Here is a 25,587-nt window from a genome sequence, read left to right on the forward strand (position 1 = left end):
GAAGAAGAAGAAGAAAAAAGAAACTCGAGAGGTGGGTTTCCTGGGGAAAATCAGAAGTGGAAAATTGTTCAGAAAAATACAATCTGATTTGCCATGTTTATTTTGACTTATGTTTAGTAAACGTGTCTCACATCAATGTTATATCCCTACAGCAACAAATACTTGAAAATGAAAATGTTTGATCAGGAAAAAAATAAATCAAGTGTGGTTTAAATGTTACATTCAAATAAATCCAAAGCTTTATGCGGAAATGATTTTTATTGAAATAATACTTGTAAAAAATTAAAGCCAATACAGCATTGTATACATATAAGAAAGGAGCAGAAGCCACTGAAAAAATGTTCACAGTGCCATCCTAAGCAGCAATTCTTCATTCTAAAGGAAAGTCTCTAAAGAGACAGAAATACAGTGTTTGCATTGCAGGTCACTAGACTTCTACCTCTTAACTTGTGGATGATGGCGGAAAGGAATCCAGCGTACATTGGGGATGGACTAAAGCAGGAGGGGTAAAAACTCCCTGAGGTCCCAGCAGCTTGAGACCTGGACCAGCTAAGTAAAATCCTATAACTGTTGTGGCTGAATGAGGTGCCTGCTGTACCACCCTTTTAGAGCACAACACACATTTTATATATATAAATACACACACACACACACTGGCAGTCTTTAAGCAGTGGCTGGGCAAACACTTGCCAGGGATGCTCTAGGGCAGTGATGGCGAACCTTTTAGAGACAGAGTACCCAAACTGCGACCCAAAACCCACTTATTGATCGCAAAGTGCCAAGCACGACAATTTAACCTAAATACTGAGGTTTTACTTTAGAAAAAAAACCAACTCATACATTAACTTAAGATGATCCAAACAAAGTAAGGAAAGCAATCCCAAATGCTTTCATTTACTTAAAATTATTTGGCAGAGAATTCAACACTTTAATGATGGTCTGGGCATGGCATGTGTGCCCACAGAGAGGGCTCTGAGTGCCACCTCTGGCATTTGCCACCCCTGGCACCTGTGCCATAGGTTTGCCACCCCTGCTCTAGGGTGATCGTGCATTGAGCAGGGGACTGGACTAGATGGCCTGTATGGCCCCTTCCAACTCTGTGATTCTAGGATTCTACATATGAGACACTGCCAAGACCCAGGTAATACGAAAAATCATTCTCAGCTTGCTCAAAGAAGCTGATAAATATTAACTGACTCAAAACACTTATTTTATAACCCAGACGACTTAATTCCCATCATTTTTTTTGACCTTGTCACACTTTCCATTCCTTTACAGAACACCTAAATGAACATTTCATTCAAACAGTGTGCATGTCTTTTGGTTAAGTAAAGATTTACATTCGCAATCAGTCTTACTTGGTAAAGCGGATTTCCAGGTGAGACGTTAAGTATTCCCTTGGGGTGAAAGTGTGCTCCCATACAATCATGTTTGGAACGTAATTGATTGAGAAACAAAGCTCAGAAAGTGCAGTGTGCAATTTGTCCAGACTTGCAAAAAAGCAAAAAAAAAAAAGTCACAAAAACAATGACAAAAAAGTTAACAGACCCATCTCACTTTATTCCCCCCTCCCCCAATCCTATAAACGCGCCAGCAAGTTGCAACCAACGTACGGGCACCCACAGCAAGAGGCTTTCAAGGCAAGTGAGAAGCAGAGGGGGGTCTGCTATCGCCTTCCTCTGCAGAGCCTTCCTTGGCGGTCACTCATCCAAGTACTGAGCCTGCTTGCCTTACAAGATCTGATGAGATTGGGCTATACTGTGCTGCCACCCTCCCGCAGTCTTAAGTATGAAAATAATCTTTTAAAGCTATCACTACAGGACTTTTGCTTAAACAAATGACCATAACCAAGGCATGCTTCTTTCATCAATTTTTTAACATGCAGAATGGGAGCTGAAAAATATCACAGGAGGATGAGCTGGTTATACAGAACAGACGTTTACTGTATACTTTTCCATATGAGCACCTACAAACAGATATTTCTAAGAAGGGTTACATTTTACGGTCAACTCAAGAGGTTACATTTTACTGTAACTGTAGCCCTATATACACCTGTTAACTGTAGCCCCTCCAAGCCCTGACTGAACACATGGGGGAGGAGAGTGGGCATGAGTATGCTGGTGAGCTTGTGAGAGTGGCAGCTACGTGTGGCAGAAGAGTCTATGCATATGGTCTCTTCCCACAATCAGGGTCAATGGATTCTGAATGCTGCCGATCACAGGGAGGGAATGTAAGTGCAGACACTTCCTCTGCACTTCGGCACTGTGTTCATGAATCAGCAATCACATGGAGGCAGGGGGCGAGGCCAGCATGCTCATGCACCTTCTGCCTCCCTGCATATTTAGTCTCTGCACAAAGGGGGCTCTGTGTACAGGGCTTGTAGGTTAACAGTGTGAGTGGAATTTTAAAAAATAGCATGTATAAGTGAGAAATTAGGACATGCACAGGAAAGGGCTAATGATAAGAAATCCAGCTTACTTGGTCACCACCAGCCTGTTTTTTCTCATGCTTTCTACTCCTGGTTTTTCTCTTTCTGGTTCTCCTTTCTTTCCCGTCTGCTTTTTGGACTTTTTGTTGACTGCCTGACTGATGGTTTTGGCACAATGCTTTGGCAGTAACTTGAGAAAGGGGGGGGGGGAGAAGAAACAGTCAGCAGCAAAACAGACCATGTTGGTCTGAAGCAGCAGAACAAAGTTCGAGTCTGGTGGCGCCTTTAAGACCAGCCAAGTTTCATTCTGAGTACAAGCTTTCGTCACACACTTCTTCAGATACTTCCATTTCAATGTATCCGAAGAAGTGTGTGTGCACACGAAAGCCTATAGTTCAGTTCAGCTTACTGTAAATAGCCATTGGCCGTTACAAGTTTACGAAACCCTCAACAGAGAAGAATACAGATTGTATACAAACTAGAAATTAGCAAATAAACAAAAACACCAGGTAGAACCAGAGGTCAACAAGAAAATACAACTACAAATACAGTGCAACAGCAATAGTAGCAAGAACAAGTATCTAAGTTACATTCCCTCTCACTGCCTCTTTAGACCTTATTTTCTTTGCTGCAAGGGCAAATAATGAAACACTATGTGACACATATGCATGGATATCATATAGCAAAAAGGAAATTTTCTCAGCGATGGTATAAATTTAAACCACATAAGATTCCTGCCAAAAAATTGGCTCTAGGATTGGAATATAATGGACAAAAGAGGATGTAATGAGGTAAGTCCTCAAGTGTGTTGGATCCACAAATACATACGCACTGGGCCACTGGAATGTGATTAAAGCGACCCTCCAAAAGTTGATTGAAAGCATTAAGGGGGTTAAGGTCACTCTGAGTACATAATTAGGAATGCTGACTAGATAAGGAGTTCTAGCGTGATCCAATTTAATTAGTTTGTACCATGGTGCTGCTTTTGATTTTAATATTAAGGAACGGTCAATCTGTGCATCAAAGTCACAAATCCAGTTTCTAAGTGGTGAGTTATCTACTAATGTTCCTAGAAGATCATCGGCGATGGAGTATCTTGAGAGTATGCTGTTGAGAAACACAAGGCGCTGTGCGGGTGAAACACAAGGCGCTGTGCGGGTCTTTGGATGACAACAAATTGAAAGATTGTTGGCTAAGTGAGCTAGATCTTAAGTTTTCAATTCTTTCCCAACATTTTAGTATTGTTAAACGCGCCTGAGCCCTGAGAAACCCTCATTTTCAGTTTAAAATCCCCCCCTTCCAATATCTTATGTCCTTGCACCCTGTTTCATTAACAATGCTGATCTGCTGACAATTAAGATCTAAAAGAACTCCGAGAGCAGTTACTGTTAAGGCTAGTTAAAATGAAGAACGGAAGACGTCTTATGAAAGAAGTGGCTAACAAATCTTTATTAGAAAATCGGGGAAAATGTCATCAAGTAACAAGATCTTTATCCATAAAGAGACGGAAACTAAATTCTCACCTGGTCGCTTAGAGTACACTGCTCTGTGCAAATGTCTGTGATAAGGTTCCGAGCTTGCTTTGCCATTTCGTCCAAGAACATGTTACAGAGAGAAAGGCTGCGATCGCCAATATGGTGTCTCTATCAAGATAAATACATGAGCTGTTCTCTAAACTGTTATCACAGTAATTAAAATGCTACTGTTAATGACTCTACAACTAAAAGTACAACTGTTAACTACGGGTTAGGTCCAGCCAGCTTTTCCACTTGAGTAAAAGGGGGGTAGAGTCCCCTCTGACTGTCCAAAAAGGCTATGCTGGGGACCATGGGACCTGCATGAAGAAAAGCCAAGTGTGACACTGGCTGTAATAAAGAGACAGGGCAAAAAAGCTGGTGAGATCCAGCCCTAGCCATGCAACTCGCACTGTCAAACACATATGCACTGAAACTGTGAAAACACAGAGAAGCCTATAAACCGTGTTTTGCAACTTGATACGATGGGGAAGAAATCTGACTCTTTGAAACTCCAAAAAGCTTTTTTATTGGCCGAGTTCAGACTGGCAGTTTGGCCTGGCAGCCAAACGTTTCAGTAGCGGTTCTAGCGAATTAAATGGGCGGGTTCACACAGGCACATCTGTCAGGCGTCCCCCAGCCGTACTCAAGCCATCTCGTGCCGCTTTCCCCCGAGTTTAAAAGATACCAGGTGAAAGTGGTAGCAAATCGTGTGTAGAGCGGGTTGATTCCAGTTCCCTGAGTGTGAACGCAAGCGCTGCTAAGGCGGGAACAACCCGCAGTAATTGATAATAGTCACTGGCTGTTTCTGTGGGCAGGTGTCGTCAAGGCCTGCGGGATCATGCCCTATTTGCTGCTGCAGCCATGCACATGGGCACATGCAGCCCAGTATGGAAACAGCTGCTAACAGCCTGCCAGGGCAGCCCAACAGTGTAAACGCTCCGTTGCGCTTCCTCCACGATATCCTCCCGCTTCATTCACTGTGGTGTGAACAGGAATACCACAACCAAGCCGTTCCGGGTCTGTTCTGGTTTTTCTTTGCCACGACTCCCTAGTGCTTCAAATTGCCAATCTGAACGCGGCCATTGTTTGAGCTGAAAAAGAACTTCCTTAGCAATTGGACGCTTTACCGTACTACTATGCAGCTACTGAACAGAAACGGAATCAGTAATACCGTACGTTAACCCTAAATTTAACAATGAAGATCCTAGTAACTTATGGAGTTCTTAAATACAAATAGCCGAGTAAGCTACTTCTAAAATAGCAGCGTCCCATGGCAGACTGCCACGGTGTTCCCAGAGGTCTGCTGATCCCTGAGAGCATGATTTCATGGGCCACAGCAGTAGGAGGAAAAGTTGCCACTTCATCTAGCACACCTCTGCTGGTGCTAGACTGAATCTACTCCTTAACAGTTAGAGCACTTTATCTTCATTAGAAGAAGAAGAAGAGATTGGATTTATACCCCGCCCTTCACCTGGAGTCTCAGAGCGGCTTACAAACTCCTTTCCCTTCCCCTCCCAACAACAGACAACTTGCCAGGTAGGTGGGGCTGAGAGAGCTCTGACAGAAACTGCTCTTTTCAAGAACAGCTCTGACAGAACTATGGCTTGCCCAAGGTCATCCAGCAGCTGCAAGTGGAGGTGTGGGAAATCAAACCCGGTTCTCCCAGATTAGAGTCCGCCCACTTAACCACTACACCAAACTGGCTCTCCTCAAAGTGTCTCCTCAAAGAAATAACGGTGCTTCTCAGGTTGCTTAACAGAGATAGGGAATTTCATGCTTTTCCACTGGCCTCCATATTTGAAAACAATCCAGTCCTGCAGCTTCCCCAGTCCTGTGCAAGCGTTACAGTAAGACACAAAATTACCTCTTCTGGGCACAGCTCGTGGGTGCAGCTCATAAAGTGGGTGCAAAGCAGAGGGAATGCAATCGAGTATCTGGACTGAGAGGGTAGTTCCAAACACTGCTGAAACATCTTCTCAAAAGCACGGCTATAAAAACTGATCAGAAATACAAATTACAACTCCATTCCAATGCAACAAACAATTACAGATCAATATGTATACAAGTATGACTTGAAGCCCATATATATCTATCTCTATCTAGTAACAAAGCACATTGGAAATTTAAAACACCAGCAAATTTAACCACCTAGTTTCTATGACACTGCACATTACTGGAAGCAACCAGTGAAGATTAAAACTTTCCACAATATCTGCAGTAGCCCAGTCAAATGAGTGTGTGTCTCTAATTAGGTAGTTCAAATAATAAGATACCTATTTCCCCAAGATAAGTTGCCACTACTTTTCTTAATGGCCTGTGACTCAAGTGGGTTCTCGTTTATTTATTTATGGAGAATATCTTCTACCTCCTCCCCTGCCAAACCCCCTCAAGATCAGTTTCATCTCCTAGCAGAGAAGACTGCACAAAATTTTACTACTAGCAGCAATTTTAATAGCATTTTAAACCATGCACAGCATTTCAATTTTGCAACTTGTTTCCCAAAAAAATCCCAAAGACAAGTCACACTTCTTTCTACAGTTAATGCAGATCTGACTTGTTCAATCCAAACACATCCTAGAATGGATTACAGTGACTCTTTTTTTGTTGGTAACAAAAATAATCACCACAAACATGAAAAGGTTAAAGGATTAAAATAAATTACATACCAAAATATTGAAAGGTCCGATGTTTCCACCAACATCTCTACCAAGGAATCTACCATTTTTGTGTGGAAAATGATTGTGTTCATCATTTTTCCAAGTTCTCTGTGGTCTGCAAGACCCAGCGAAGCCTTGGACACACTAGTGTAGGCCTGTGGGAACACAAAAAAGTTCCGATTCATTATTTTGAGCACATCTCATGTGAAAATTGGTGCATTAAAGTAACAGTTGTATTCTAGCATTAGTATTTAAAAAGGTTGAATATGAAAGAGCAAACTACATATTATAATTCAGCAAACTATGTAAAAGAATTCAGGGAACTGTTGTGTATATTAATACAAAATAGTTCAGGAAGGTGTTTTTTATAAAGGGAACATGACTGGGGACGCTACCACCGAGCACAGCACGTACTGTCTATTGCTATAAGTATTATCGTGCTCTCACTGCATTGTTTTCTGTTTCCTGCACTGCATATTGTGTAACATATCATGCCTAATACCTTATGCTTTGTTTCAGACTTTTGTAACCATAGTCCTATTACATTGTTTATTAGATGCCTCATCCTATTCACTGCATTAACTTGCACTGTGTAATCCTCCTTCTGTCCTGGTGAGAAAGGCGGACTCCAAATTATATTGCCTGTCAAAACTGCATGGCATGCATCACTTCTATAAAACCACTGATTCTAAATTTCCACATTCTGCCATAAAGAATTCTGGGAGATATGTGTCAGCTTATACTTGAAATGATAATCTTCTAAAAACACATACACTAACGTAAGAAGTTATCTGAACACTGTGACACTCCCCTTGGTCAAGGGTGTGTTTGGCCTTGCTCTGTCATGACCTTCCTTGCAGGGGAGGACTACTTGCAAGGCCTCAGCTTAGAGAGGTTGCACTGCCTTGTTCCTGTGGCTTTTAGTATCCTCTGTTCTTCCACGCTAACTGAGCAAGGATACTTCATCCTCCCCGGCCAGCTGCAGATCCTCCTTAAACAGGCCACCCTTCTGATCCCCTCCCCTGGCTTGCTCCTCCTCCCTACCTCTTCACCCAATCAGAAGCTGCATCCTAAGGTTGCTCACTTTCCCAGGTAGGGCTTGAGGATGTTACTGGTTCCACCTGGCTGCCAAACTCTATCAATGAACCTAGAGTCTGCAGTAGGGGTGTGCAATTTTTTCTGAATCTGGTATTTTTCTGTTTGGATCTATTAGACCCAGGGTTTTTTTCGGTATTTCCGAAAGATCCCAGATTCCAATACCGGTATGGTATTGGGATCTGGGATTTTTCGGAAATCTGTGTGCCTGCGGGAGATTGCTTCCCGAGGCACACTCATCCTGGCTGGGACGGCTTCTCCTGCAGCTCGGTTTAAACTGGGTTGCACAAGAAGCCAGCCCCCAGCCCAGCTGGCAGGAACAGTCTGCCCCCCACCCCCCGGCACAACTGATCCTGATCCTCGAGCTGTCTTATGTAGTCCCTTTAAACTTTAAAGGGACTGCAGTAGAAGCCCGACAAACAGCTGACAGATTGCTCCCGCCTCTCCTCTGTTTTTGGATCTACCGGTAATTCTCAGATATATTTGGGATTTTTAAAAAAACTTTCCCCCTGGTTTTCTGAGAAAACTCGCATACATTTAGGAAGCTGAAATATATCTGAAAAATACTGATACACCGCTAGTCTGCAGCCCTGCCCTGCCTGTTCCGAGCGTGTCCTGGCCTGGCTGCTTCAGCTGCCAGTTGTGTATGGCTTGTCTCAGCTAAGGTAAGTTGATCCTGCAAGTCTGGGGCGGGTCCTGTCGCCGGACAACATGATTTTACAGTTGCACTAGTCACCTGTAGTTAAGACTACGACAACAAACCGTTTATATTTCTTGCTGAAAGAGCTTTCTTGCTGTTGTTTAAATATTTTCACAATGGCACCCAGCAGTGCTCAAAGCACTAGCGGGACCTAGAAACCCATGTTATTTTGCTACCACCACAGCTGTGACTTGAAAATCGGGCTGCTGAAGAATTCAGGTTAGGTTTGTAGCCAAAGATTTCCTGGTCCCACTGGAAAAAGAAGAAAAGACCCTAAAACCCAGCATGTGATAAAAGGGAAAGTGTTTTTTCAACCCTGTCTGCCCTTAGAAGTGCTTTGAAGAAATGAGGAAAACCAGGCCTTTTATGCTATCTCAAAAACAGCTTCCAAGAAAAATGACTGGCTTTGTGTCTTAACAACATGACCTTTCTACAAAAAGGTTCTCTCAGTGTGCAGAATGTAATGCTGAAGAACAGGGCGTAACCTTCTGAACTTTGCACTGGCTACACAGCTGTGTTATTACAGGCTTCTTATTCTACCCTTATCACTCCAACTTGCATTTCCCAAAGACAGTATGATATTATCTTGTTGCTCCTGTTTTCAAAAACAGTAACACAATGACAATAATGTTTTAAACAACAGCAACAGAATGACTGGTGGAGTTCCTATCCAAAAAAAATTGTAATTCAGATTAAATTTACCTTAATGCTTTGGGACATCTCTAAAATATCCTGTAGACATACCATGTGCTGCTTCTATTCTAGCAGGGGAGTTATTATTATTTTAAGTTCTGCTTGAGAATAAAACATATTTCATTTCTTCCTCTTTTTATGTCTTCACATGATGTGTGGCAGTAATAGTTTCCTTCCTTCCTTCCTTCCTTCCTTCCTTCCATGCCAGTCTATACAGAAACTCTCCTTACAACATACTTGGCTTTTAATTTGTATCGTCTTTTACCAGAACTGCTTCATTCAGGTACCATTTGAAATTACACCTGGATCTAAGTTTGAGCAAAGAGGTTCAGATCTAAAAAAAAAACTCAGTGCATGAAACCTCAACTGCATGAGTTTAGCTCAAAATCACTTTTAAGGGGCATACCTTTACCTCTTAAACAAGAACATCTAGCAAACAGATTGCTATTCTGCATTAGAAAAGGCCAGGAGGAAGAGATACCTGACTCTTATGTTAAACATTATAAACAATACAATACTGCAAGTTTCCTGCTGGACCCCAAGATGCTGACACAGTGCCACCCTGTGCAGAGTTACTCCAGTCTCGGCTCATGGAGCTCAGTAAGTGATCTCGTGCTCCTATTTTGTGCCCTTGAACTCCCTGAGCCCTGCAATATACTTGATTGTCACATCAGGAATATTTATGAATTTACTAATGAAAACAGCATACACATTTAGTTTCCATCTTACTGAGAAACACTGCTTACCCAGTCACGAAAAACTCTGGCTTTTGTAAAGTTCTGGCCATGTACAACCTGAGCATCTTTACTCAAAAGTCCCCTCCCCCCCCCCCCCAAATGCAATTTGCTTTCAAAGATGCAAGCTAGAATTTCAGCCTTGGCTTTCAAATACATGATCTTTCAATTGCAACAAGAACCCCCAAAGTCTTTTGGCTAAAAGAAGATACAGTTGTGGAATGCATGTGGGCTGTGTGACTGACAGGTGTGAACTATTATGACACAAAGGTTCTGGCTTGGATCCAGTGGAGTTTCCTATATGTGGAGCATGACCTTTTCATCTCCTCCCTCCTGCTGCAGCCCCAAATGTCCCCAAAACACAGCTGTCGGGCACCCCGAGGAACAGCACGAGGGAGGCATCAGGGGTCTGCAGGTGAAATTAAGTGAAAACTGCCCCCCCATAGAAATCCCACTGGATCCAAACCCATAATTAGTTGCAAACCAATGCTTTAATTTTATTTATACACAAAACACAGGAATTTCAAAAAGGGAGCTCAGTGATTATTCACTAATCTTTTCTTGATGATTTACTTTAGGATTCTATCAAATATTTAAACATACTGATCATACCTTATGGTCAGGCGTGCCCAAAGAAAATTCTTACCTGTAATCTAAACCAATCGAGTCTCATTCCTCTGAAGTCAAATACCTCCCCATCTTCAACTGCACCATGGAGGAAAATGAAATACAGAACTATAATAACCTGTCTGCACAGTCAACTACATAGTCAACAAAATAAACACACTTCATTCTGCTCTTACTTCTTACTAAGAACTTTGCTTTTCCTTTTAATCTTCAGTATACTAATTTTGTACATTTTTAAACAAAAACATACAGTTCCAATGAGGTTTGTTAGTAGCTCATGCTATCAAACATCTGAATGGAAACAAACATGTTGACTGGATCTGCATGACTTGCTCATCTGAAGTGTGGCCTCATCAAGCCTTCCAGATAGGTAGGGGAAAAAAAAGTGTTCCTTGCTAGAACCGAACTTGTTATATTTGTAGCTCTCTGAAGGGGATCTACAGGCCCTTCCTGGGCAGGATTCTGAAGCACAACCTCTCCCACCACCCCAGCACTCCCTAATGCAGTTAAGATCAGAACAGGAGGGAAGAAAGGAGACACTTCCAGCAAAGATGAAGGAATGTGATGCATCCTTTGAGAAAAGATAATATCCTGAGCAAAATTCACGCATTTTCACATGAAAAACCAACAGTTCAGTCCCCACCAAGTGTCAGTCTCTTTACTGGACAAGAACAAATGCAGAAAAACAACAGGGGGGGGAAGGTAACTGTGAATTTCCTGCATTGTACAAGAGGCTGGACTAGATGACCCTCGAGGTCCCTTCCAACCCTATGATTCTATAGATTGTGACCAATGGTCCATCTAGTACAGCATTCTGCTCCACACCGTGGGCAACCAACTGCCCTGGAAGGCCCTGATGCTGCCTCCTAGCACTGATATTCTGAGATTTACTGCCTCTGAATGTGGAGGCTCCCTTCAGTCACCATGACAGCAAGGAGACAGGAGCAAGCCCTGCAATATCTTGAGGTGTTACTAGTCTCTGTGTCAACAGCAGGGATAGGTTTTTTTTTTTATACCCTCATGAGCCTGAGTGCCTGTCATCACCTGAGCCTTGGGGGGGGGGGTGCGTGTGCGCAGGGAGAAAGAAAAACTGGTTCCGGATGTGGACTGGATATTAAGTGAGTTCCCTGAACCACACTCCCTCCAATTATTACTTGTTTGCTTGAAAGCCAGTAAGGCTGAAAATGTTACATTTGGTGTAGCCCCAATAGATGGTAAAAATAAACTCACACACACATGAGTTACCTTGCTTCACACTTAAGGAAGTCATCGTGTTTACAAAAGAGGACATGATGATGGACTCATCTTCAGGGCACACTGAAAGATTCTAAAAATTAAAACCAGAAATAGATATATATTACGCTACAGCAGTGATTTCATCATCTACCAAACCACCAGGAAGGACTGACAGCTGAAGTACAGAACGCATCAACACCCCCATGTGCCTGACAGGAGACCACTAGCAAGATTCCCTGCTAGACCAATTGCCTCAGGTTTGACAACAGTGAGCGTGACAACTTAATGACGAAGTCTTAGAGGTATACATGTACAAGAAAGTCATGAAGGCAGGTGTGGGACATACAGGTTATGTGCAAGAGTGGACTGAGCGATGAGTGCAAGGAGGAAAGCAGCTGTGCACAGAAGTGTTCACTTCTAAAAAGAGTGTCCACCGAATTTTACAGGCTTTCACTTGGAAAATTAAAATACAGAAATTTCTCTTCTAAGAAGATGGCTTATCCAGGCTTATGCTGCTAATCCGTTTTTATTCAAGTGCAACAAAAAACACAGCACGCTTTTAGGATCAGCTAAAATATGGACCTACAGCTATTTTTCACGCTCTAAGGTACTGAACTGTACACTATGTCCTGGATCCAAACGGCTGTTAACAGAAGCAGTTCATAGATGTGGATCTTTTCCACCTTTCCCTAACAGACCATCTGACTTGTAAAGTTCCTATTGACTGTTGGGGGTCCTTCTTGAACTGATGCATGGTTCAAGGGGCTGCAGTAAAAAGGACAGGTGGGACACTTAAGACCTGTGATGTGATGGATGGGACACTCTTCTGCACTGCTAGTTGGTTTAATGAATTTTGTAAGACACTTCGAAGGCCAAATGTATGGAACGAAGGTAGAGTAACCATCTTTTAAATAATAGTAGATACATATACATTAGATCTGGTCCATGGGGTCGCGAAGAGTCAGACTCGACTGTGCGACTGAACAACAACAAAAGATACATATTTCTCTTATTATAAGGTTCTCAAAACTTAAGGCAGGTATTAAATGTATTAAGTGTAACAAAGATGATGCTTGGAAGCATTTTTATCCCTGCATAATGATATACTGGCGACAGTTTTAATACTCTATGCAGACCTTCCATGAAGAATAATGAGACCTGAGCCCCATCTGCTGGCTGCTGAAAAGATACCCACTTGCCGCAATTACTAACCATGACTATACCTGCCTTTGACTGGTCAATGTCCCCAATGTATGGGGTCCCCAAATTCCTTTGGCACTAATATATTCACGTTTAGTTGCAGGCAATCCAGCCCCTCCCCCCACCCTAATGAATAAACCAAGGTTACAGGATTTTAAACGTTTTTAATATTTCCCTGTTAAACTGAAAATCAACGTGAAACACATGTAAGGTTTTTTAACGACAAAACCCACACCACTCACCTGCACAAGTTCATTTAAGACAACTGCATCAAAGCCTGAAAGGTATTGCACATAATATCTTTGCATAACTGGGCCATATTTCCGTACATGTGCTCTGAGCTCTTCCATGTAGAAAATCAGCTCCGCTATGTGCCTTCAGAACAACAACAACAACAACAGCAAAAATGTTGACCAAATGCAAAGAAACCTCCCTCCCTATAACTCTGAGGAGACGTTCTCATTTTCAAATGACTAACTGTTGTCAGTTTATTACTTTTGGCAACTTCTCTATAACCAAATTTCTCATTTCTCAAATATAACCAAATTTCTCACTTCAGTAGGACGACCCAATAAGGAAGAACATAACCATACAAACACTTTATTACTGCTAAGTTTTGTCCCAATGAGTCCCCGTAATTAAAGAAAGCTATTAAAGATATCATTAAAAATGGAAAGGGACTTAAACAAACAGGAATGATTCAGTGGGCTTCACCACTCTTCCAGTGGAAAACAAATCAAAGTGAAATTAAACCAACATGCAATGTGCTTTGAGATCCAATGGAAACACAGCACGTATGGACTGCATGAGGATGACAATGTTTGGATAGACTGGCTCTTCCTCCTCAACTTCCACAGCAGAAGGTTGGGGTGGTTCAGAGGATGAATCCTAATCCAGACAAGACAGAAGTATTATCAGCTGATATAGTTAGCTGACATAGCCAACCTGGGAATTGTTATTTGGATTGTGTTTGATGGAGATGGCGCATGGGTGCGCTCCTGGAACTGGCCTTACTCCTGGCACTGGCAGATGCCAGCAATGGCCAGGGGTGGCTAGATATTAAGAGCTGAAAGCGACCATGGAGATCAAATTGTCCACCTCCATTCAAAGCTAAAGCATGCTGAGACATGTATACCAACCATACCCTTTCCTGAAATTATGGATCTAGTCTTAGTTACAAGGGACTTCCAAACTGGATCACTGCCAAGTTTGTGTGGAATGATTTCAAGTTTTCAGAAAGTACAGCTGGTCCAGAATGTAATGCTCAAAAAAGGTAGAAGAAGAAGAGATTGGATTTATACCCCACCCCACTACCCAAAGGTGTCTCAGAGCGGCTTACAAACTCCTTTCCCTTCCCCTCCCCACAACAGACACCCCGTGAGGTAGGTGGGGCTAAGAGAGCTCTGACAGAAATTGCTCTTTTTCAAGAACAGCTCTTATCAGAACTATGGCTTGTCCAAGGTCATTCAGCCAGGTGCAAGTGGAGGAGTGGGGAATCAAACCTGGTTCTGCCAGATTAGAGTCCGTGCACCTAACCACTACACCAAACTGGTGTATGACTGTGTTAGTCCAGTCTTCAAAAAATGTGGCTACCACAGCAGCTGTAAATTCTGGGATCAATTCCAAATCTGATTTTGACATTTAAAGCCCTAACAGTCCGAGGGTTCTTTGAGAACTGCCTTTCTCCTATATCAACCTTTCCACACACTGAGATCTTCTGCAGATAAACTGCTCTACATCCCGCCTACTAAGGTCACATGACTACCAAGTCACCACTAGGGCATTCCCAGAAGTGGCACCAACATTATGGGCACCCTTTCCTCTGACTAAAACAATGCATTTCTAGCAGGCATTTGGCACTAATTAATTTGAGTTTTCTTGTTTTCCTGATGTTTTTTTCTTCTACCGGGCCTCACAATTCACTTATTGTTGGCATCAATATTATTGGGCTTTTCCTCTATTTTTAGATGCTTAAGTTGTTTTCTGCACTGTGGCCCTAAGAGCAAGATACACATTTTGAAGAGGAGGAATCCTCTGAAGAAATCAACCACTTTGTCAGATACTACTGAGTTGAGCATTCATGCTTATATCTTGCTTCTGAACAGAAAAGCAGCACATCACACTCTGACGAATCATGCATGCCTCCATAATTCTCGAATCTGAACAACTGCCACATTGTCCCGGACTGTGTGGCTTGCATTTGGCAAACATGCAACTACGTTTTTAAGCAAACTGACAGAACACAAAATTTAACTTGCACAAACGTAAGGTCTGCTATTCCCTTGCAGCTGGCATGAGAAGAAGGAAATTTTCCTTTTCTCTAATCTAATCCCAGCCATGACATGCCACAAGCAGAGAAGAGAAACAGCAAAGGGCCTGGCGTTCAGTATGATGCAAGCAATCAGAACAAGGCAACGCTAGATATTAACGTACTTATCTATGAAATCATCTGCACTCTTCTTAGGCATATTGTCTGCATGTCGAAGAAGCCAAATAATTTCATCGCGAGCAAAGGATAACGCCATAAATACAAAAAGTGCCTGGAGGGGGAAAAAAAACCCACATTCAAATATTTCCACTCCATATGTATTTTGTGCGTATACAGCAAAGGTAATTGAATTCCCCTCTATAAAAAGACTGTGCTCACAAACAAAAAGGAGATATTGGAGGAGAATGTATGAAACAAGTTTATGTTACAGATAAATGATATTCACCTTGGGTCCTAACAACCCCGGCTGATCCGACAGGACAGTAGCAAGTTCTTTCAGTGCAGACCGTAAAAATTTGCGTCTTTCTCTGTGCATCGAACCACTGTTTCGAGAACAAAAATATTTCGATTGATCAACAATATACCAACCTGATTAAAAAGCACAATTCAAGTTGTACTGGTGCCTGTAGTAGTCTGTACTGGATGAGAAAGAAATACAAGCTTGGATCCAGATGACGATTTCCGCTAACGGAAGGCATTTCCATTAAGTGAATGTATTTCTGCCCGTTAGTGCCTCCCGCTGCAGGCCTTCCGTCCACCCCTCACACTATTTCTGAGTCTCCCGTCCTGCAGGAGCAGCACTTCAGGGAGATCAGTGGGCTGCAGCGAGGGCAAGAAGGGAAATTTCATCCTGTTAATGGATGTGCCTTCCATTAGCAGAGATTACTGTTGGAATCCAAGCCAGTGTTTATAGATACAGATTGTCAGTAACTCACATCAGTCCTCAAGATCCAGGATTAACATACTTGTAAATCCATACTGCTTTTACACTGCTGGTGGAATGCTCAACAAATAATCCATTCCTCGCAAAGTCAAATTCAACAATCTTAAACAGGCTGACTTTGTATCTAAACTTTGTGGGCAATTTCTTCCTAACCTTGGATGTACAAAGATGAAATAGCCCATGGCAAGACATGGAATTCCTTCTAAAACAGTTACAAAATCACTTTCCATCTTTTTTTAAAAAATATTAATAATACCCAAGACCAGAACCGACCACGTAGGGTAGCACAGGGTGGGATTCATGATACAAAGCACAGAACCAGAGCAGGAATCATGGTATAAACCATAAATCCAAATAGTCAGATAGGTCAGTGGAAGGCATGGATGGATGGATGTGGAGTTGCCAATTTCTCACACCAAATCTGCAGCCTGTCCCTCCAGAGTAGTATAATCAGGGTGCACAGAGAAGCAGCAGGGCAAAAAAAACAACAACAACTGGCAAACTGTCCCCACACCCATAAACAAGAAGTGACTTTGGCTCACAAAGTGGGATCACTGGCTCCAAGCCCGAGCTTTCAACATCATCAAGGCATTTATACGTTTCACCTGAATATTAAAACTTGCAATGAGCTTTATTCTATGAGCACACTTACGCATGTGATACAGCAGCCTCCTTGCACTCTCTAATGTCGTTGATACGTTTGTTATAGCTGCAAGTGTAAAGAAAACACATGAATATGCTGGTGAAACCATTATCTTCCATCTCTCTACAGATTCACGAGAGTCTGCTGACAAATCAGAGTCCTGTATTTAAGTCAAATGCCCCTCAGGACTTCAGAACAAAGAAGTTGGCACTCATTCCGTCACGAGAGCAACCCGAGTATACTGTTGACCAAGAGATGAATTTTGAAGCCACTCCACCACACAGTGTTCCACCTCTGGATATCAGGTATACTCTACACAGAAGTGGCAAATCAGTTCCTTTCCCTGTGTGTGTAAGGCCACTGCATATCATGGCCAAGATCCATTCGGGGGGGGGGGGGGGGGGACCAGAGCCAGATTTTTTATTAGCTTGTTTTTCTTTGGACAGCTGGCACTTCTTCCAATTCACAAACTGCCAGTTTTGATTTCAAAGAGCGGCAGCTGAGAATAAGAGCTTCCACGGAAGTCAGCGAGTCCCGTAGTTGCTTGATAGGAACGTGAGCCTAACAGAAGGCAACTCCCTTCGAAGAAGAGAAGGGCTATACATAACAACAGGTTACCTTGAATTTAAGAGCCCTCCCCCCCAAAAAAAGAGGTAAGGCAGCCAAGCTAGAGGTGCCCTCCTCCAACTAATCTCTATTTTACCAATCATCCCCAAGCTTAAAAAAATTATTTCTGGACTTAAGCTGAGGCTGGCTCACCCCCTCCCATCCAGTGGAGTTCCATGGCCTCTGGCCTTGCCTCTGCACCTTTCCACCAGTTCAGTTTGATCTGGAGCCAGGAAACAGGAAGGGAGAGAGGGCACCCACGCAACTCAGTTATGTGGGCAGCTGACAGAAAGGCTAGACTTCCTCCCCCTCTGTGCCTTCTGGCCAAGCCAAAAAGCATGAAGGAAAAGAGCAGGCCGGCAGCACTTCCGGCCTGGGTGGCAAAGCGGCACGCCTTCAGGCCTCTCTCTGCAGCTGCGGCAGTGTGGCCCTGGATCAGCTACCCTGAGGGAACGGCAACCTTACATACATTTGTATTCCAGTTTAAGACACCCCCCACAAGTTTTTTAAAAGCCTTTTTTTTTTTAGTAAATACAGCAATGGATGGAACTGAGTTAAGTGCCGTTCTGTGCCATACAAGAATACTGTACCTGTCTTAAAATACATCAAAATCAAATTATATCCAAACTGAAAACTATTCTTGACGCACAAATATCAAGCCAGGCATCTAAGGGATGTTGCAAACGCGAGTTAAGGGACTGGGCCTTGAAACCAGAGTACCTCTTCTTCATTCGCTATTCCCCTCTCATATGTGGATGTCCCCCTGCCCCCTTGGACCCAAGTTTCATCGCTCTGCCCAGCTGTAGGTAAACCCTGGGAAAAACAGATGCCAGTGGCTACGTCGTAAGGTGCAGGGCGCACATGAACTTACTGGCCCCTCCCAAGCTATTAACTCTGGATGGGATATCGAGACAAGATGGCTTTCACTCCGTTAACCCTCTCACCACATCATGCGCGGATTAAAGAATGACAGGCTACTGCCATCTAGTCTGCAATAAGGAACACCGTACCCTCTTATGTTTACAAACAGGTCTTCTGCGGCTTTGTGAATATGGAAAACTTCATCTCGGAACAGAGCGAGGCAAGAGCTGCTTTGAAGGGCAAGCTTCCAAAGAGTCAGAGCTGTCGCATCGCTGTTCAGGATCCCATGGCACAAGATAAACCCAACTTTGAAAAGAGAGAGAGAGAAAAACCCCCACAAAATTACGTCAAGTGATGACTGAAATTCCGAGAACATTAAAAAGCCAAGTAATGTATTGTTTTCTAGCAAAACACTGGTTTGAGTCCAAGACAAACATAAAATATATTATACCCAGTTTTACTGCAACCAACATGTGAAACCCCAGCCTGGTTGCTCCAAATAAAGGTAAAGGTTTCCCTTGCTCGATAGCCAGTCGAATCCTACTCTAGGGAGGTGGTGCTCACCTCCGTTTCAAAGCCAAAGAGCCAGTGACATCTTAAGACTTCTCCAAGGTCATGTGGCCGGCATGGACCTTGGAGGTGCATGGAATGCTGTTACCTTCCCATCAAAGTGGTACCTATTTATCTACTTGCAATTTCTTGCTTTCGAACTGCTAGGTTGGCAGAAGCTGGGGCCAGAGATGGGAGTTCATTCCGTCATGCAGCACTCGGGTCTCGAACTGCTGAACTACCGACCTTCCGGTCTGCAGTTCATTGTCTTAACCACTTGAGCTGAACGGAGCTCTGAATAAAACAACTGTCATAACCAGTTTGGGTTTTTTTAAGTACCAATAAAGAAGTACTGATTTCCACCAATTCTACCCTCAGGACTTGGGAGAGCCCCCCCTCCTCCAAAAGGTGCCAGTTCTTAGTACTGGTGAGTGCCACCACCAAAAAAGTCCTGGTTTATCTTAACTCATCTGGACAGTTTAAAACAATCTTTTAAATTATTTATAAATAAATAAATGCAAATGTATAGTAAACTGGTAATGCAAAAAAGCCCTTAAAATTGATCTCCGACATAACAGGAATGCAACTTTTTCTGTCTTTTTTATTTTAAAGAAGGGGTTCAAGCAATGGCAAATTCTTGTCATGAGCAATACACTCATAATTGGAGGCAGTTCTGGAGTGGAGATGGGCTAGCAAACTGAAGCTTAACCCCAACAGGGCAGAAATGCTACTGGTGGGTGGAAGGTCTGACCTGGGATTTAAGGTGTCACCCATTCTGGATGGGGTTACACTCCCCCTTAAAGGAACACATTCATAGTCTGGGAGTGTTCTTTGGATAAGCAGGTGGCAGATGTGGACAGAAAAGATGTGGTCACTGCCCTATATGATTTGGGACCAAAATACCTGAAGGACCATCTACTCCCTTATAAACCTGCCCAACAGTTACGGTCATCTTTGGAGGCCTTGCATTGGGTGCCCCCGCCTGCTGAGATTAGGCGGGTACCAACCCAGGAGAGGGCCTTTTCAGTCGTGGCACCAAAGCTCCAAGAATCTCTCCTGAGGGAGACTTCTCTGTCCCCTCTGTTGCTGTCTTCCGCTAGCAGGTGAAGACTTTTGTTTGGCATTCCCTCAATCACCCTTCCATCCTGGCCAATGCTTTATGTTTTGCATTTTAACTGTTTTCTTTGTATTTTAACTCTGTTTTTAAACTCTTTTAAAAGTTGTTTTAATGATGTTTGAGAGGGGAGGTTATTTCAATGGATTTATAATGTAATTTGATCATGTATGTTTTATAATTCCTAGCCACCTTCGTGGCCCTTGTAAGGGCAGAAAGGCAGGGTGCAACTTTTGTAAATAAAGAAGCGGTACACAGTTCCAACAGATCATCTTTGAGACCCACTACAGAATTCTGCAAATTTAAGTTCTAAAGAATGTATAAGTAAGTACACCAGCTGGCCGCTCAACAAGACACACAGGGCATGAACTAGTCCAAATTAAACATTTTCAAGACCCATTTAACTTCAGTGAGGGACATATAAGCGCATGCTTAGCTCTCCCACTGAAAATCTACTTTGTCTGAACCATAAGAATTTCCAGAAACTGGAAAATAAAAACTGATGCAGTCATATTGCTTGCTCCCTAACTAGAGAAAGGGGTCAGGGCAGATCATTTTCTCTCATTGCCTATGAATTCCATCATCCCATTTTTGCTGGCATTAATAAAGGTTAATAGTTATTTCACCACAATGTCGGCTGCTAATCAGCAGGGTTTAAAACCTGAAAGATCTGAAGATGATCCTGGGTTAACAGCAAGCCCTAAATGGCACTCGCTCTGGTCAACCATGATGCTTGCTGATGCAACCATGAAGTATGGGTCCATGACAGTCAAGGAAATTTGCAAATGAGAGTAACGGAACTATGGGAGGTGACTGAAGATCTCATTCCTTTAACCATGGTTTCAAGGATGGGAACGGTTACCTCTGTACTGACTCTAAAAGGGCGCATCATGTAAGGAAAGAAGCTGTAAACCGCTTTAGTAGATTTAACTTACAGATGATCCATTTCTCCATTGTATCCAGAGAGAGGTATTCACATGGCATCTGTTTGGAAAAAACAAATTGTAACAATAAAATGACTCTCCGCAACAATATATGAGCTTCGGATACAAATCCTTAAACAAGACTGATCTATGTATAATGGGTTGTTCATATCTATTAGGGTTTTAAGGTTTGAGAGCCAGCACGGTGAAGTGGTTAAGAATGATGAACTCTAATCTGGAGAACTGGTGACCCAAGGTCACCCAGATGGCTTCATGTGGAGGCACAACTCTTTCAGAGCTCTCTCAGCCCAAAAAATGTCTAGCTTACCACCTAGTGGTGTATTACACTAAAGAGTTAGAACTTAAGGCTGCCAAACAATCCTAGGATCTCCTGGCTATACAACACACAATGCCATACAATAATAATAATTATTAGGGCTTTAAGGCAGACACATCATTTTAGGGCAAAGGAAATGCAAGTGCTTCCAAGCTACAGAAGAGCTTGAAGAATACCTTTCAGGCTTCTCCACATCCATTAGAAATATATCAACTCTTGCTTGCCCTGGAATAGCACAGTCACAGTGCAGAACACAGTTCAGAAATTGGTTCAATTAGAGGAGCCAGGACAGCTTAGTGGTGAAACTGTTTGAATTTTTTTTAATGCACATGTGACAATCTAGTAGACTGACAGGGTGAACAGAAAGTATTCATGGCTCAGAACTGGCAAGATCTGAGGAAACTATTTGAACATGGTTAATTACATACTCTGGCTTTGTAAGCACATTTCCCAAATTGTCCTCAATTGTGGACCAATTCACAATACAAGCACTTTTGGAACGTAAAGCAAACTGGCCTCTACAATCAGTCGCTGCAGTTCCCTTTGCAGAAGGATGGTTCTTCTAGAATCTTTGTGAGTGCTATCTGGATTCTAAATCCTCACATACTCACATGGATGTCACTATAATCATGAACTGGCCTCAAGTTAACAATAAAGCTTTAACAGAAGACTATTTTTTCTCAGAAAAACCCCTTTGTTTTAAATGTTTAAACACAGACATTCAACAGCAGATGCAAAACGGAATGCATCTTCAATATATGAGCAAGGAGGATATCTGGATTTAGAAATCTAAGCTTTCAAACAATACAGAAACATTTTCCATCAGTGATAACCAATGTTCCCTCTAAACTGAGTTAATATGAGCTAGCTCACAATTTTTTAGCCTCTGGCTCACACATTTTTGCCTTCGCTCAGGAAGGATGGCTCCAGAGCAAACTAATTTATGCAGCAGCCAAATCACCTGCTCACAACTTTAATGCCAGTAGATGACAAAGTAGAATTTTTGCTCACAAGACTCCACAGCTTAGAGGGAGCATTGGTGATAACTACTCCTAGTCTAATAATTTTGTAGATTGGGGAACTATGATACAGAGAAACTTTTCAGCTTTCACCTTCCCACTGCTGCCTCTAATGCCCTCACCCCCCAAGCTGCTCCTGAAGATCAGGGCATCCTAAGGAACTGCATGAGATGTGGCTAGGGGGGCAGAGCTGCAAAAATCAGAGATACCGTGCCCCACATGCACACTCAAACTGCAGCACGAAGAAGATCAGCCATGCAAACGGAAATCCACTCACATGTCTCTTGAGCCAAACCCTCAATTCCATAACCCAGTAGTTGACAATCTTAAAACAGACTGAGCTAACGAGATAAAATCCCATTTCAACAGACAAAAATTCAACTCAACTTGTGTTAGGGAATAAATCAAGAGGACTAAGAAAGGCATGGTGTCTTAAATTACATGCTGTTGCAAATTCCATCCTGCAATGATGTAGCCACAAAAATACAGCAACACAACTTTTAAAAAACACACATGGTTTGATGTTACATGTCCACACCATCAACGTAACAACCAAGTCTGAGAAACAAACACTTGACTCTTTCCTCTTGATTTAATACTGTAATGGAAACATACTGTGTCCGACTGTGCGGGATTAAGCATTGTGCTGGGGGCACTGATGAGGCTCAAAAGCTGTGCATTTCGCCACTGGTCAGCGGAGAGGTTTCGTCGAGGATAGACCATCTGGAGTGAGATTAGGGCATCGGAAAGGGCCTAGAAGATAAACAATTCAGTAAGAAATGCACGTCACAAACAATTAGCTATAAAATACAACAAATGCTCTTTTGGGATTCAGTAATCACGAAGTAAGGGCATTTAATAGCTAATCTCTCTGACTACTATCAAGCTCCCAGCTTTTCTCAAGTTGCTGAAACAAGCCAGAGGATGAGCATTTAACTCAGCATTGCATGTGACAACACTACCGCATGCGCATGGGCACCTGTCACGAAAGTTTGCATTAATTTTTGAATTGTTATTGTACATGCATCAGAACCCCATGTATAAGAACTTTCAGGATTGTCATCCAAGTCACTTGTATGTGTTTATGTTTATCTATCTTTTGTAAATAAATTTCTAAATTCTGTTTTTAAACACTGGAGTGAGTTACTAGTCCAGGACCCGAATTCATTTTATTCCAGTGCTAAATTTATGCTACCAGAAAGTTTTTTTCCAATTGGGTATATTTAAATTCCTTTTATTTCATAACATCTCGGCCAGTTGACATCATTGGGGCACCCTGGCGTCGTGACAGCACCCACACACCAAAACCTGGGCTCCAAGCACCCATCCTTACTCCCCATGCCAAGTGCCATAATCTTCTTGCAGGCACCCACATCTGTGGAAGCTGGCAACAGCCAGAGCCATGGCCGCCCCAGCAGGCAGGCTTTCCATTTATTGTGAGACTGACAAGCCTGCAGGGGGCTCCCCGAGCGACCCAGTGCGGCCTCCCTGACCCCGAAACAGCCAGCTGCTCCACCTGAAGCTGCTACAGAGTAGTAATGGTGATCAAACGCAATGCAGAGGGTTCCCCCCCCCCTTTTTGGTAATTTTCCTCGAGAGCTTTCTATAATTTAAGTGACTACTAATTAGCCACCAGTACTCAATAAATAAGTTGGTAAGTTGCCTTGAGAGCTTTTTATATAATTTAAGCGACTAGTAATTAGCGACCAGTACTCAATAAATAATAAAGCAAGCATAGCACTGAGGCTATCCCCTGCAAAAACAACCACATCCTCTTTGTGCTACGAGATCACATTCTACCCACAGTGCAGAGGAAGCAGAAAATGGACAATGAACTCTGGTCCCAAATAAGCTGAAAAACAGCATCTATACATAAATTAACCGCTATTTCATTTTGCTCACAAAGAATACATTTTAGTGTAGTTGCACAGCTAAAACAATGTAATGGGGTTGGGTTCTACCCAACTGTGAGAGAAAGGCACTCATGGACCTTTCCCCCACCATTCCCTTGGGCAAAGGTGGGATGGTTTTTGTCTTATCTTCCTGCCAAGTTCCAGTGACTTTCCCAGCAATAGCTGCTCCAAGGACTATTTATTTATTTATTTACGGGGCACCTTTCTCACAGGGACTAGAGGCAGGTTACGTATAGTGAGTCAGTACAGTCAACAGAATGGGATATTCAATAATCAGTGTGTTAGGATTTGTACAAGTCTGGAACTCACCAGAAAGAACTGAAGTACAGCATAAGTATTAGCATGACATGTCAAGTGGTGCAAAAATTACGCAACAGGACCCTACTTACAGTGAGCTATATACAGCAGTGTAGACGAGGGGTGTGCATTTGGCAGAAATGGAACCAAATAAATACCCTTATTGGGGTTTTTCAGGTATTATGTAAGCTGACCCCTCAAAAAGCTGATTTTATTTGGCTTTTATTCGGGTGCTTTCAGCTATATGGAAACCGAGCTGCCAGCCACTTAAACCTGTACAGGCATTTAAAACTGGCTAAGACACCAGTCAGCTGTTTGGTTTTAAATGCCCAACAACCATTTTACTTTCCCTTGATCTGGACCGGGGGAGGAGAGCGAAACGGAGGAGTTTAAAGGCTTCCTCCCATTTGAAAGCCAGCTTGGTGTAGTGGTTAGGAGCACGGACTCTAATCTGGGAGAACCGGGTTTGATTCCCCACTCCTCCACATGCAGCTGTTGGAATGACCTTAGGTCATTCACTGTTCTCTCAAGGGCAGTTCTGGAAGAGCTCTCTCAGCCTCACCTAACTCACAGGGTGTCTGTTGTGAGGAGTGGAAGGGAAGGCAATTGGAAGCGGCTCTGAGACTCTTTCGGGTAGCAAAGGGTGGGGTATAAATGCAATGTCGTCTTCTTTTCTCTTAAACCGAACACCTGACGGGCAGACCTGCTGCACTGTTCAGTTTAAATGGGAGGAAGCCATTTCAGCGCTCCCTTTCGCCCCTCTGCTATGGAGCAGGGGGAGCGAAACGGAGGGGTTTAGGGGACCGCATATCCATTATACCCTATGAGGACAGTCCCCATAGGGTATAATGGAGCTGAATAAATTTGGCAATATTGATTATTTCCTGAATCCCAATATAATACTGATATTGGGATTTGGGAATATCGGTATATACCAATATTTTTCAGGTTAGGTGTACATCTAAACAATAACCGGCAGATCCTCCATCCACTGGAATACAACAGGGTCAGCCAGCACATATACAACACTTGTGCATCTCCTGAGGCACCAATGAAATCTTTTTCTTTCTTTTTTTTCTTTTTTCTTTTTTTTGGGGGGGAACCTGGCTTAGTACAAAAAGAAGCCACAGTAATTCCAAATTTTCCAAGAAGTACTGCAATAAACATGGCTTAGAGAAGGTTAAAATGCTGCTCTGGAGAGATGCTACCACCTTTATTTTGGGGAA

At 42.8% G+C, this 25,587-nt stretch overlaps 1 protein-coding gene across 2 annotated transcripts in view; it reads right to left on the reverse strand.

Moving 5' to 3' along the window:
• Positions 1-25,587, reverse strand: part of LOC107106014 (nck-associated protein 1) — a 75,247-nt gene that overhangs the window by 15,965 nt on the left and 33,695 nt on the right. For both annotated transcript variants that reach the window (XM_015406098.1, XM_015406097.1), the window contains exons 7-20: positions 22,767-22,904; positions 20,808-20,856; positions 18,359-18,515; positions 16,752-16,808; positions 15,602-15,698; positions 15,321-15,427; positions 13,130-13,262; positions 11,697-11,778; positions 10,471-10,529; positions 6,612-6,757; positions 5,810-5,942; positions 3,952-4,071; positions 2,479-2,618; positions 1,359-1,490 (exon numbers count right to left, since the gene is read on the reverse strand). In XM_015406098.1, the coding sequence (XP_015261584.1) occupies positions 1,359-1,490; positions 2,479-2,618; positions 3,952-4,071; positions 5,810-5,942; positions 6,612-6,757; positions 10,471-10,529; positions 11,697-11,778; positions 13,130-13,262; positions 15,321-15,427; positions 15,602-15,698; positions 16,752-16,808; positions 18,359-18,515; positions 20,808-20,856; positions 22,767-22,904 (1,550 nt within the window). The remainder of the gene's footprint in view (positions 1-1,358; positions 1,491-2,478; positions 2,619-3,951; positions 4,072-5,809; positions 5,943-6,611; positions 6,758-10,470; positions 10,530-11,696; positions 11,779-13,129; positions 13,263-15,320; positions 15,428-15,601; positions 15,699-16,751; positions 16,809-18,358; positions 18,516-20,807; positions 20,857-22,766; positions 22,905-25,587) is intronic.

This window comes from Gekko japonicus, unplaced genomic scaffold (assembly GCF_001447785.1).
Source record: "Gekko japonicus isolate JY-2015 unplaced genomic scaffold, Gekko_japonicus_V1.1 scaffold683, whole genome shotgun sequence".
NCBI classification, from domain to species: Eukaryota; Metazoa; Chordata; class Lepidosauria; order Squamata; family Gekkonidae; genus Gekko; species Gekko japonicus.